General features: G+C 41.1%; 1 protein-coding gene across 5 annotated transcripts in view; it reads left to right on the top strand.

The window, feature by feature from the left end:
• gbf1 (golgi brefeldin A resistant guanine nucleotide exchange factor 1) overlaps positions 1–15,324 on the top strand; it is a 219,916-nt gene that overhangs the window by 199,462 nt on the left and 5,130 nt on the right. For all 5 annotated transcript variants that reach the window (XM_041269438.1, XM_041269440.1, XM_041269439.1 and 2 more), the window contains 2 exons: positions 8,601–8,778; positions 14,466–14,549. In XM_041269438.1, coding sequence (XP_041125372.1) covers positions 8,601–8,778; positions 14,466–14,549 — 262 coding nt within the window. The remainder of the gene's footprint in view (positions 1–8,600; positions 8,779–14,465; positions 14,550–15,324) is intronic.

Below are 15,324 nucleotides of genomic sequence, written 5' to 3'. Positions count from 1 at the left end.
ACACAAACGTAAAGCACCATTAAGTGGGATTGGCATTGCAAGGGAGGTGAAGGGAGGTTTCACAGTTCGATCGAGTGCATTATTTGCACATTATTTGCGAATGCTTATTCACCATTGCTACACCATGTTAGTAAATTGACTTCCCTGCATTTTTTTAAATTATTCATCATTTAATCATAAAATCACAATTTACAAGATTAAATACGCTACTATACTCCTCCTGGGCGCTGCCATAATAGTCACACGACTGTGATACTGCATGCCGATTCACTCAGTGGATGTGTCAGATTTTTCTAAATTAGAAGCCTGGCGTATAGCGAGTTATGGAAAGAAACGATCATTTGAATTGTATTTAACATGGTGTATATAGTGTTTTGAGGACAAAGAACTCTGAACATCAGAAAGTAGGCACTGAGAGATGAATATTCCTGCTTTTAGCTCAGTTTTGGTGCAAATACCATATCGCATTTTGCATCTAAACTTTTCATATTATATATATATATATATATATATATATATATATATATATATATATATATATAATATAGAATAGTTGAAAATATACATTTAAGTGTATAGTAATTGAAGAAGACATACCACGTCTTATTTTTTTTTTTTGAGAGTTTATTCATCATGTGACTTCACTCCATCTCTTCTGAAACTTAACATGACGGCTGCACCAACGAAGAAAAAAAAGCAGTGTTTCAATAAGACACAGCTAAAAGAATTATCTATAAGAGGATGGTGTGATAGTATTAAAATTTTCCTGTAATTCGTGTGATCATGCACGCGTCAGTACTACTAAACACCATAATGCCAGTCGTAATCACATGGAGAAAAAGAAAACAAATAAGGCGGCAATAATGGCAAAGCAGTGCATTCTATGCTGAAAAACTAAGACCTAAGGTACTGCGCCCAAGCGGAGCTTTCCCGAAGTAACAATGCTAAATTAATTGCATATTTCATTATTGTTTAGTTTATTTCTTACCACTTTACCTGCCTTTAATGAAGCTATAATTAGCAATTTTAAACCGTGGCCATTTTTTAATTGAATTATATTTTCTGACGACGAAGAAATGAGCTTAAAACTATGCAATCCTTAAAAAATGTGTAAAGTGTAAAGTCACTACACTGTGTAAAGTCACTACACTACACAGGATTGATTTCATAAAGACATTCTGTCTGGAGACGGGCCTTTTTTTAAATCTTGCAAATAACACTGAAGAATTAGGAAAAAAACAATTAACTATGCGTTTACTTTAAAAGGGACACTATTTAAATTACAATCGGGTAATACATAGCACTGAACCTGTTTCAGAGCAACGAGTCAGTCAACACGTCTTGGTCAGTGTTTCAAATTTTATCCTGGTTATTATAATGCGAGTAAAATGCTAACCTTAATTTGTAGAGTACTGTACATAGGATTACTCCCAGATGACATTGCTGGACAGTTGCTAAACTCTTTCATATTTTATTGTTAGTGTAAATGACAGCAATAAGCTAAACAGGTATTTTCTAAACAACTTTATTTGTAGACTGAACTACTGTATTAGTGGAAGACTGTAAATATGATTCTCACTCCTGTGCTGGGCATTTGGTTTTCTGAACTGTTATAATATAATTTCTTAGATATTCCTGCCTATTTTAATGACAACAATGAGCCACGTGATGTCTAGAAACATTATGATAGGTCTGAAGTGTCTTCAAGTGCTTTACTTACTATTATAGCAACAAGAGTCTGATTTGAAAAAACAAAAGGAATTGTGATATTTATTAAATTTACTTATTTTAACTACCAACATTCTATTTATGTTCAAATGCCATATTTAATTAATACTTTGATAAAAAGTGGGAACAAATTGAATTAGTCATTTTTGAAGAACGGAATTTGTTATTCCCAAGAATGGAACAATTAGTAGCCCTAAAGATGGTTACAATTGACCTTACGCTGGGGCTCCGCCCACACTAGTTACTGTTGCTAGGTCCGACAAACAAACCGCAAAATGACTCCAGAGAAGGCTTCCTTACTTAACATCCGTCTGACTTTCTCGCCCAGTTTTCTGCCTTATTGTTCAAATTTGAGACAGAAACAGAAGGCAAGGCAGTATGTGTCATCTAGATACATTAAAAGTGTAAAGCTCAATAAAATTTATTGTGACGGTAAACAAAAAATTTGATTTGAAGCTGCAGTTTACTGCTCACAACGGAAAAATGAGACTCCACTCAAAATAACTGAGTAGAGTTCGATTAAAAACGCAATGTAGTTGTAAAGTAACTGAGTTTTATAGTGATGAGTGAATAACATTTGAATTAATTCCTGTTGTGTTGTAATCATTTTAATATGAAAGCTAAGGTATTTCTTTTTTTATTTTTATATATTTTTTTACAATACAATTGCTTTTTTCTTCCTAGAACTTTGGGGACTTGTGTAGTAATTTACATTTCTTTAAAGTTATAGACTTTAAAATAAATAATTTGATATTTTTTGAATGTCTAATAAATACATATATTCATAGGCTAGTGCAGACAAATAAATGCTTGTTCCCATGAACTTTATTTACGTTCAGCTGGTCATGAGGTCGGGTGCATAGCTTAATCCAAAGTTGGCATTTTTCTTTTTGCGACCTTTGTTTCGGAAAAGGGATGAACTTAGCAATTGGCAGCCTTAATTTAATACAATATAATTTAATATAATAATAAAACGTTTTGCACTTACTCTTCATAAGCCTATTCATAACTTACCTCATGCATTTTTTTTAACATATTCTATTCTGTGGTAGATCTTGGCAAAACCGAACACAACGCAATTGTTTTTTTTATAGCACTGGGACAAATACGATTCTTAATTAAAATGTATTCACCTCACAGGATTTACAAATTAAAGTAAAACTACCATTCAAATGATACCAGTGCATGAGAGAAGCGTGAATGAGATAAAACCCTGTATTATTATTATAGCTTACTTTGTGTTCAGACTATCTTCTTGTGGGATCTGCTGTTTGCACAAAATCTCACCCAGAGTTTGTAGTCTCTCAGCTACTGGCACTACTACGAAAACAAATATCAAGTTATCATTTGTTTATTATATAGGCCCATCTAATATAACGCATATATAACTTTTAAAGTTTACCATCCGATATCACAGTTAGCTAAGTACAGTATTTCAACAGCTGCAGAAGAGGCAACGGAATGCTTTTCTTCATCTCCATGAAGTGACATCTTCAGTTTCAAGGTGTGCTACCATGATGGCAATAATACTATTGTATACAAGATTCTTCTGGTTTTAGTTCCAACCGAGTTAAATCAGTTACTGAACTAAATATAATTGACACTTTGGTACACTTGACGTTCGCAACTGAACTGAGAACATTTTTCTTTCACACTGAAGCAAAAATAAGCGAACTGTCCCCAAAACAGGTGCAACCGTGCCGAGACCACCTCTTTCATGTGGTCTCGGGGTGCTTCATTTTAGTCGTTCCCGGGAATGTTTGGAGTTTTCACACTTAAGGGCAAACTCAAACGAACCGTACCGGGAAACGGAATATCAGCCAAGTGTGAATGGGGCCTTAGATGGAACGCTGGTTACAAGAAACATTTTTTTTCTATAATTAGAAAAATAGTTGAAGAAAAAAAACAGCCTGGTTGGATCAGTAAACAAAGCGAGAAGAGAGTATCCACCATCTGCGCAAAACTTACTCAGTGAAAGCAATTGCCAGAGTCTGGTTTTTTGCAATGTACTGGACATGGCAGCCATCAATTCCTTCGTTTTGTAAAATCAATGCTCCGGGAAAAATATCAGTAGGAGAGATTTCATCTTGATGCTAGCCACGGAGCGTTTGCAGAAACATTTTGATCAGATAACTGCACAGCAGCAGGGAAACGCAGCACAGCCTGGATACAGTGCGCACCAAGTGACACACGCAAGCGAAAAAATGACAGGTAACTAAACTAATAAAAATAAAACTCCTGATATCTGTGCCCAGTCTGAAAGAGCAGTATGTGGTAAATGAACACGATAAGTTGATAAGCGGTATCTGTGTGGATTGTGCTAATATTGGGGCTACTTTGAAGTATGTTTCCTGATTGTGCATTCACATTACACAGTGGGAATTGAGTTATTTTCTTTTTTGTTATTTTTGTAAATAATTACTTTGTTTTTACATTTTTGTATGTGCATATACCAGTTTAAAAAATATTTTCTTTTGAAGTGTTTATTTTATTATAGCGCTTCGAAGTCGTGCTATGAAGTAATGTGGAAAAAAGCCTTGTTTTTTGTAAATGTGTTTTTTTTTACAATTGTTTATGTACATTAGCAGTTTACACCTGTTTACAAAATGTTTAGTTTTTCATTTTATAAAGTCATGCATTATATGTTAATTTTGAAAATATAGCCTTTTATGTATATTTTTCATTTAAATAGTGTTTCTGCTATGCAAATGCTAGATGTGATGTTCATGAATACATCTTTTGAGTTGTATATGATAGTTTGTATTTCATTTTCATATCGAAGCTGTTTAAAGTGTACCTGTCAAAATGACTGTTACCGACGGTTCTAGGTAGTAGCATAAACCTGGCGGTTCGTGTTAAGAGTGAATTTTAGTGCACACTTCATTCTGCCTCAGAGGTCTTCAGTGTGCTAATAGATTGGCAGGCAGGGTCAGGCCCTCTGCTGCCTATGGTCGGTGCAGTGAGCTCCTTTGAGTGTTGAGTCCAGACCCAGGCAGCTGAACACTAATTAAGAGTGACAGTCACTGAGAGAGTATGAAGGGAGTTGGGATGAAACGATAGTAAATTTCCACAATATGAATATCCACATATGGAATAGAGGAGTATGGACATGATGTTCTTTATGCATATCCCTTTTTTGTAGTTATTTCATTTGTAATTTAAGAAAATACATTTCAGTACTGTTATCAACTTTACCCGAGGTAGCCTGTTTTTTGGAGGCATAATAGACTGCTGATGTTTTTTTTAACTCCATCAGGTGTTAAATACGGAAGGGCATGTTTGAAGTTGTTCCTGCTTTCATTGTTGTGCTTTTGTCTAATTCTGCGGATTGGATGTACATACTATGGTACTGCATTTCCCCGCTATATACAGTGGCTTGCGAAAGTATTGACCCCCCTTGGCATTTCTCCTATTTTGTTGCCTTACAACCTGGAATTAAAATGGATTTTTATTTGGATTTCATGTAATGGACATACACAAAATAGTCCAAATTGGTGAAGTGAAATGAAAAAAATAACTTGTTTCAAAAAATTCTAAAAAATAAATAACGGAAAAGTGGTGCATGCATATGTATTCACCCCTTTTGCTATTAAGCCTCTAAATAAGATCTGGTGCAACCAATTACCTTCAGAAGTCACATAATTAGTTAAATAAAGTCCACCTGTGTGCAATCTAAGTGTCACAAGATCTGTCACATGATCTCAGTATATGTACACCTGAAAGGCCCCAGAGTCTGCAACACTACTAAGCAAGGGGCACCACCAAGCAAGCAGCACCATGAAGACCAAGGAGCTCTCCAAACAGGTCAGCTGTGGAGAAGTACAGATCAGGGTTGGGTTATAAAAAAATATCCGAAACTTTGAACATCCCACGGAGCACCATTAAAGCCATTATTAAAAATGGAAAGAATATGACATCACAACAAACCTGGCAAGAGAGGGCTGCCCACCAAAACTCACGGACCAGGCACAGAGGGCATTAATCAGAGAGGCAACAAAGAGACCAAAGATAACCCTGAAGGAGCTGCAAAGCTCCACAGCAGAGATTGGAGTATCTGTCCATAGGACCACTTTAAGCCGTACACTCCACAGAGCTGGGCTTTACGGAAGAGTGGCCAGAAAAAAGCCATTGCTTAAAGAAAAAAATTAGCAAACACATTTGGTGTTCGCCAAAAGGCATGTGGGAGACTCCCCAAACATATGGAAGAAGGTACTCTGGTCAGATGAGACTAAAATTGAGCTTTTTGGCCATCAAGGAAAACGCTATGTTTGGCGCAAACCCAACACCTCTCATCCCCACAGTGAAGCATGGTGGTGGCAGCATCATGCTGTGGGGATGTTTTTCATCGGCAGGAACTGGGAAACTAGTCAGACTTGAAGGAATGATGGATGGCACTAAATACAGGGAAATTCTTGAGGGAAACCTGTTTCAGTCTTCTGGGACGGGAGGTTCACCTTCCAGCAGGACAATGACCCTAAGCATACTGCTAAAGCAACACTCGAGTGGTTTAAGGGGAAACATTTAAATGTCTTGGAATGGCCTAGTCAAAGCCCAGACCTCAATCCAATTGAGAATCTGTGGTATGACTTAAAGATTGCTGTACACCAGCGGAACCCATCCAACTTGAAGGAGCTGGAGCAGTTTTGCCTTGAAGAATGGGCAAAAATCCTTTGTAGATAGCTTGTAGATACATACCCCAAGAGACTTGCAGCTGTAATTGCTGCAAAAGGTGGCTCTACAAAGTAGAGACTTTGGGGGGGGGGGGGGGGGGGAATACTTATGCACGCTCAAGTTTTCTTTTTTTTTGTCTTATTTCTTGTTTGTTTCACAATAAAAAATATTTTGCATCTTCAAAGTGGTAGGCATGTTGTGTAAATCAAATGATACAAACCCCCAAAAAATCCATTTTAATTCCAGGTTGTAAGGCAACAAAATAGGAAAAATGCCAAGGGGGGTCAATACTTTCGCAAGCCACTGTATATATATTTTTTTTTGTAGTGAAAGTACACACTAGGGCTGTCAGTTAAGCCTCAAAAAAGCAATCAAATAATTGGGCACACAAAATATAATTGTTCTCGTAAATAGATGATTGTACCATACATTTTCAGTGCATTCCTCTCCCTGTGACGTTATTATTTTAATGTCATTGCAGTTCAGTAAAAGCTTGTGCACAAGAACTGAATGCGAGCGGTAATTACGCCTGAGTATCGTCAAGAAAGAAAAACAAAACACAACATTCGCAACAAGCCTAGCAAGTTTAACATACTACAGGAGTGTTACTAAAATATTTATTCCAAGCACAGTAATCTGGAATGTAAGTTATATAAACTAGACACGAGTTTATGAAAACCGTCTAGTTTTAGTGACAGCTGAAGCGTCACACATTACACATTGTTAATACTGTACCACCTAACCTTCACTATCTGTGAAACACAATGCGGAAATCCCGGCCTAAAATAATAATAATAATAATAATAATAATAATAATAATAATAATAATAATAATAATAATAATAAATCTATTTATTTATCACAAATTGCATACCTGCTAGCTGATCCTTACTCACTCCAAAATTGCGTTTAACATCATTGATCATTTATTTATTTTTAACGTTATTGAGTATTGTTAAATATTCATTATATAACGGTTCATATTGAAACTCCAAAGCAGTGCTAATTACTGTATATACAGTCAGTTTTTTTCAATGTGCACAATTTATTTACAGGCTGTTTGCCATCAATACAAGCCTGTCGTCCTACTCTGCATACAAGGTGGAGAGCTTTCTTTTTTTTTTTTTGCACAATAAATACACAGAGGGGCTATACTTACAAAGAATTTTCAAAACTGATTCTCTGGTAGGATGGGACCAGCAAATCGGGTGCTAGTTAACATGAGCAGGCGAAGAAGAGCACGCCCACTGCTTGTCTGTGGTAGAAATACTGTAAATAGCAAGGCCAGGATGTTCAGTGCAGTTGATAAACTTAAATAAATGTGCGCTACAAAAATATAATTGTTGAATCGATTATCGAGGAATGGAATCGATCGAAAAATATATTTTTGATTTAATTGTAGCAGCCCTAGTACACACCGATGATTGTACCCATATTTGGAGAGAAAAGCATGTGTTCTGCTTCCAGCCACGTTTAGTGAGTACATGACCCTATTGTTTTCTACGATTATTGAATAATTAAAAAATTGTAATGATATGATTATCACAAATATTCGTAATCATGATATATCATACTATCAAAAAATAATTTCACCCCGAGAAGGGTGCCGGAAGTGTATAAAAACACAGAGATCCTGGGGACAGACATTTAAATGAAAGGCTGCCTGGAGCACAGGATGCTTAGAGAGGATCTTTCAAGAGGCATTTTAAATTGCTGTTTACTCACACAAAAATTTCAGAGTTCAGTTTAGTTTTTCCCATATTTATAAAAGAATGGTTACTATAATATTGCACTAATGTTGGCACATTTTCTTAGGCTCTGTGAAGAACAGCAATCCACACAAATCCAAGCAGCTGTTTCTTCACTTGTTTCACGTTGAGTGGTAAATCAGCCCGATTTATGTGGAGAGCTCAGTTGGAATAATGAAATCTGTTTGTGCAGCACTAACTATAATACTTTTTGTAAACAACATTCTCAATTTTGAGATTTGTTATCTGAAAATTGTGTCCCATTAGTAGTTCAGGAACGATGTTAGCCCTTTTACATATAGAGAACCGCTTAACCAAATGTGATCAATTTTGGCAAGGGCTGTGGTTATGTAGATGTCTTCTCAATCTGTACCACCATTAAATTTTATACACACAGGTCTGGAGATGCACTTTGCGTTTGTATTTCTTCTTGTTGCTTTTCTGTATTTTTAGTTGGAGGCGATTCCCGAGTCCCTGAAGAACATGCTGCTGGTGATGGACACGGCAGGGATTTTCCACAATGCCGATTCCCGCACAGGGTATTCCGATCTCTGGGAGATCACCTGGGAACGGATCGACTGCTTCCTGCCAAGACTGAGAGAAGAGCTCTTCAAGCAGACCATAATCCCAGGTAAACCAGGCACACAATTATCAAAAATTGAAGAAATAATTCAACAGATGATTTGAGTGGAAACTGAAGCATCTCTTCCTTATGACCCAAAAGAGTCAGTCTGTGTCAAGATCATCAGAAAAGTTGCCATCTAAAACTCAGGATAATACCGATGACATTGATGACAGTTGCAATGGCAACTGGTAATTACCTTTCAGTTACGAAATGTAACCATTACCGTATGGGTATTTACCTTAAAGACCCCGAAATCTGAATAAGATATATCAAAGCTGCTCGCAGAGCCTGTCACGTACTCATGGCCTGCTCCCGTGGGCATGAAAGTACTACACTCGGATCTCCATGCCATTTTTCCTTTCAAGACTGACCTGACGGAGGGGCCTTGTTCAGATAAGAACTTGTATCTGTATTTGCAATATATTTTGCATCTATTGTGTTTTCACTAATTACATGTAATTTATGCACTACAGCCTGTAGTGTTATGTCCCACTGCAGCCTTGTGGCCTGCATGAAGCTACCGGCTTAGTCCCTCCTTCCCAGAGATCCAACAGCGTAAGTCTGCTGACTTGTGCTCTCCCTCGAGGCTTCATAGCTCTGGCTGGAGTTATTATTTCTTGTTTTCTGTTACTGGCCAGTTTGCCTGATGAGGACAAGCACAGCCTGTGCTCCTCCTATCTGGGGCCAGAGCACGCCAAGGAAATACTGGTGAACCACAGTTTCTGTGAGTTGTGTGCACATTTTTCTAAGCGCACGCTGGAGAAATGTCTCTCCCACAGCTCTACAGAGAGCTCTGCACCCCTCACTCCTGCACAGTGCTCTTCCCCATCGCCCTCTGTTAGAGAGGTGACTACCCCATGGTGGGCGAACAGGAGCTGGCGTTCCCGTCTAAGGACATGGAGTCCGATGGCATGTCCCATGCGGTTAAGATATGCAGAGCTTCTACCGCTGATCAGGAGGACCACTGCAGTTTTGCAAGTGCCCTGGCCTACAGAAGAATATACAAGGCAGTCCATCTTTGATGATGAGCCTACCGTCTGTCTTGTGCCCCCATCCACCCCACCCCCGTGCACCCGTATTTTCGTTTTTAAATCCAGTCCTGGAATCATCTGGCTACAGCTCCTGCTGTTTACCAGTTGATGGATGCCCTATATGGACTGTAATGCAGAGAAGCTGTGTCTGCCTCATTTTCCACCGGGGGAGGCTTCAATTGCCACCTTGGTACAGGCACCTAATTTAGTGCTCCTGTCCAAGGATACTACCTGCCCCAACAAACAGTCTTTAAAACTTTGTGCTGATTTGAACTCAGCTCTACCCAAGATAAGCACCAACTAAGACGTAGCTTTACAGTAAATTAATTTGATCCATTTGCGTCTCCATCCATTTGCATTTCCTTTTATCTGATGTAGATATCCTTCTGCCCAGTGTTGATGGCTGAAGTGTAATGGTGGCTCCAGGGATCAGCTTATTTTGTCTCCCCAGTGCAACACACACAACCGCTGCGTTGCTGGCTCCAGGGATCAACCACAGTGCAGTCTCCCCAACGCATCAACATGACAACCGTCGAGGCTTGGTTTTAACACCTTTTCTTGGCAGTTGCTCTCCTGGGCAGAGGGATGTTGTCTTTTGTGTGTAATGTTTTGATGGAAATGATGGCAACTTATTGGTTATGTTATGCTTGTCTTCCAAAGTTAAGGCCAGATATCACAACATCTGGTCATGGTGCTAAAGTAAACCGTCCTTGGCTAAGACCCACCTTGCATCCTGTCAAAATGTGCCTTAATGTTGCAGGTGATGAATACAAAGGACATGAGGGATCCTCTCCTACCCAGAGGTTTAGGTTCCGTGGTGATGGGAGAACATTATATGTTGACCTGATGAGGAAACTGATCTTACTCTTTTTCATTGTCCATAGGTCTTGCCAGCCGATCTTGCATTGTTCCACACTCTCCCATCTCATCCATTCTCCCTGCTTGCCCTGGGAAATGGCCTTTACGCACCTCATCCTCTCCTGCTTTTGCACCTCGTTGATTGCCATCTTCTTCCATTGAGCTGGGGCTGCTGTATGTCATGTAGGAGGAGCAGAACTGAGACCAAGACCCCCTCTTCCATGCTGAACTTGCCCCATGATATCATCGATTCAAAGGGCAGCCTTTGCATCTTCCACAAATTTCTATGCCGCCCACTTTCTTCCAGGTGCTGCTTCCCTTACGCATTTGTCGCTTGACTCTACTAATGTAATTTTCTGTCGGACCTTGGCGCACTTAAACTCCTCGGTTAGAGCGGAGACCAATAGCCATGGCTGACCCATGGCTGCTCACAGCAGAGGCTTTAATAAATTCCACAGCCTTGTGCAGAGACACAAACCTCAGGCCCAGCCACAAGCTGAGCAACAGTCCTAGGAGTTTGCTGCCCTTGGCCCAGGGCCCCTTTTCATGGAGCCATCTGGAGTGTTGCCATCAGTGCACCATGGACATCTGGGTGCTCACTACCGTTCAGTGAATGTAACATCAGTTATGGACCCACAGGACGTCGCGGTGGTGTCTCAGATGGTAGCAGCTCTGCTGCAGAAACAGCTATTTGCTTGATAGACCTCCTCCAGTTGGAGGAAGGGTTCTACTCCAGGTACTTCCTGGTGCCAAAGCGCGATGGTGACCTCAGACCTTTATCTGAGTTGAAGGAGGTTCAAAATGTTGATGCGGCAACAGCTGTGCAAGCCAAGTGACTAGTTCACGGTGGACCTCAAAGACTCCTATTTCTACTGTTTGGAGCTGTAGGTAATTTTTTTGCAGGAGGTTCAAGGGAGACATGCTTGTCCGTACACAACACAACAGTGTTCAACCACCAGGAAGGCCTCAAGTCGCATGGCCAGCCAGCTTTTGCTCTGGGCACGTGAGAACCTCCTGTCGGGCTGACAAACTGGGTGGTGGACCTCCTTTCAAGGAGAGTTTCCAACGCCTCGGAGTGGAGGCTTTACCCCGAGGTGGTGAGCCTCATGTGGGAGAGGTTCAGGAGAGCAGAGATAGATCTCTTTCCCTCCCAGGAATCATCCCACTTTCCCCTCTGGTTCTCCATAATAGGAGGCATGGATCCGCTGGCAATAGATGCTTGGCACACCAGTGTCCGAGGCAACTGTTATATGCCTTCCCACCGCTCGCCCTGCTCTCACTGTGTCTGGAGAAAATCAGGCAGGACCAGGCCAAGGTGCTCCTAGTAACCCCGTATTGGCCTAGGAGACTCTGGTTTTCAACCTTGATTGCAGCGCCTGAGTGACCAGCCCTGGAGACTGCCCAAGCACCGCAACCTGCTCAGTCAGAAACACTGGGACTTTATGTCATCCCAACCCATTTAGCCTGCAGCCTGTGTCTGTTCTGGCCCCTGAACAGTTGCATTTCAGCCATCTGGGTTTGTCCAGTAGGGTTATTGACACCCTAGAAAATGCCAGAGCAGCATCAACGTGTTCCCAGTAGGGTATCATTCAGACGTGGTGCCTGCCTCATGGGTTTGACCCCACTAAGTTAAAGATCTATGTGGCAGCCCTTTAGCTTGCCATGTCAAAATCTGCTCGGTCTCACCAGGAGTTCAGCTTCCTGGCTGGGCAGTTTTTTTTAGGGGGCTCACCGGCTTCGCTCACCTATAAAGGAAATAGTTCCTTGCTGGAAGTTAAACGTGGTGCTTCATGCACTCATGAAGCCTCAATTTGGGTCCTTGCATTCAGCTGAGCTGAAATATTTATCGCTCAAAGTGGCTTTCTTGCACGCTATTAGCTCCGCACAGCGCGTGAGTGAGATGCAGGCATTCTCCATTCCAAAAGCCTGCTTCATTTTTACAGAGCCCAGGACAAAGGTTACACTCCGTACCAGTCCTGTCTTTTTGCTGAAGGCAATCTCGGCATTTCATGTCAACCAGTTTGTGTGATTGGAGGCTTTCCATTCACCTCCTTTCCAGTCTGACAGGAAGCGACTGCTTCATACGTAGGACGCAGTGTGGGCCCGGGTGTACTACGTTGACAGGATGAAAGGTTGATGGCAGTCCCATGGTTAAGTCCTGTCTAGGAGCTGTCCAAATAAATAGCAGACACAGTCAGGACTGCCTATGAGCTGGCCAACTTGCCCCCTCCAGAAAAGCTCACTGCCCATTCTATCAGGGGCATGGCAACTTTGTGGGCTTTATTCCAGGGTTCATCTGTCAAATACATCTGCAGTGCAACAGGGTGGGCTACTCCCCATACTTATACTAGGTTCTACAGACTAAATGTCGTGGATCCTCAAAACCCTGGCTTTGGAACTAGAGTGTAAGGGAGGTGTACCAGCTGACCCTTGCAACACTGGCATAGAGGTTAGTTTCTCCCTCAATATTTAGCCCTAGCTACTTGTAACTGGAGTTTTATATGGTAATGCAGTCTCTCGGCTTAGCCTTGTAGCATTTTAGTCATTCTGCAACACTGCCGTTGCACAGCTTTGGTACTCTCACCCATACAGTATTGGTTACTTACTTGAAAGGGAATGTTCAGTTATTATCATAACCCTGGTTCCATGAAATAGAAATGTAACCATGAACCTTGGAGGTCGCTTTGTCCATGATTTGCAGGCTTGAAGGAAAAATGACGCAGAAGTCTGAGCAATGTACTTTTACACCTTTGGGGGCTGGCCATGGCTGCGTCACAGGCTGTGTGAGTAGCGTTGATATATCTCATTCAGATTTCGGGGTCTTTAGGAGGTAAATACCCTATGGTAATGGTTACATTTCTATTTCAGGGAACCAGGGTTATGTTAATAACCTAACGTTCAGGATCTTTTGGCTCAGTAAATATAATTGCTAGTAAGTGCAATCACTTAGCATTCAGCATAGTTTTTCCTTTCATTTTAAACTGCTTTTTAATGTAGACAAAGCAAAGCAGTACCAACACTATATATACAGCGTCTTTAGAAAGTATACACCCCCTTGAACTTTCTTCACATTTTGCTGTGTCAGTGCCTCAGACTTTCCTGCATTTAAATGAGGATATTTTCCACTTATCTACACAACATACTCCACAATGTTAAAGAAAAAAAGTTTTTATTGAGAAAAATGATATATTAAATACAAAACTGAAAGATCATAATTGGATAAGTCTCCACCCCTGCTGAGTTAATACTTGGTGGAAGCACCTTTGGCAGCAATTACAGCTGTGAGTCTGTTGGGATAGGTCTCTACCAACTTTGCATGCCTAGATTTGACAATATTCTTCTTTACAAAACTGTTCAAGCTCTGTCAAGTTCCTTGGGGAGCGTTGATGGACAGCAATCTTCAAGTCATGCCACAAATTTTTGATTGGACTTAGGTCGGGACTCTGACTGGGCTACTCAAGGACATTTACCTTTTTGTTCCTTAGCAACTCCAGTGTAGCTTTGGCTGTGTGCTTTGGGTCGTTGCCATGCTGAAAGGTGATTTTAATGCATTTTAATTCCAGGCTATAAGGCAACAAAAGGTGAACATTTTGAAAGAGGGTATAGACTTTCTGTAGGCACTGTATGTATAGTAAGAGTGCAGGAATGAAGGGCCACTAAATGTGCATTATCAGATCATTTGAACTGAAAGGAAGATTAGACATCTGTAGAATTGTTAGCACGTTTTAGTGTCATAATGAATTTCAAATCCTTGGCACAGGTTGAAACTTCGATACTCATTAGTTTCTTGACTGTTGATTTCAGAGCCTGCAGAGCCCTCGCAGCCCCCATACAGTGCCCCTGCAGTGCCAGCCAAGCCCGAGGAGCCCACCCAGCCCAGTGCCAACGGTAAGAGCTCTAGCTTTAGCTTTACTAGCCTGTAGCTTTACTTGTTTAGTCTTACGCTTGTTGTGGATGCCACCATCTTTTGCATTGTTGAGCGCACCAGATGGAGTAGGTGAGTTTGCTGAGTCAGTGCTGAACCAGTGCTGCAAGTCAAGAGCCATTACTTTAGGAAGGATTTAGTGGTGTTACTTTTCAACATTGTTGCAGTATGCACCCAGAGGGGACAGTGGATTGATTCCTGGGAGGCAAGAAATATATCTCTGCTCTGTTGAGCCTCTCCCAAGAGAGGCTGCCACTTTGGAATTCACCTCCACTCTGAGGCACCGTGACCTTCCTTGAGCAGAAGTCTGCTGCTCAGTTTGTTTTTGTTTTTTCCACCTTGGGCATCACATGCAAAAGCACATGCCTCCCTCAAACTTCTGCAGCAAATGCTAGTTAGAGTGCCTGCAGTTCCAAAACATTTATGTGGAGACTGTGCCAAGAGGGGTACACACCCTCTACCCCCATGCCATTCTACACAACGCCCCAGCCCAGGCTGGAAACGTCCGCGGTGACGACCTCCCTTCTGGTGACACTGCCCAACACTACTACGAGCAGCAGATGGGCAGGCTGTTTGCACTTGGATTGCCTTTAGACAGTGACAAAACACCGTCAATAGGCGGTCACGGTTCAATGCAGAGTTGTTGGTTCATGCACTCCTTCAGTTTCAAATAGAGTAGTCCGTCAACAACATGCCTGTCAGCTTCAAATAGAGCAGAGTCCTTCAGCAGCATGTAGT

The sequence above is a fragment of the Polyodon spathula genome, chromosome 13 (assembly GCF_017654505.1).
Source record: "Polyodon spathula isolate WHYD16114869_AA chromosome 13, ASM1765450v1, whole genome shotgun sequence".
Classification (NCBI taxonomy): Eukaryota; Metazoa; Chordata; class Actinopteri; order Acipenseriformes; family Polyodontidae; genus Polyodon; species Polyodon spathula.
The sequence above is the reverse complement of the archived record's forward strand: the minus strand, read 5'-3'. Positions and strand labels throughout refer to the sequence as shown.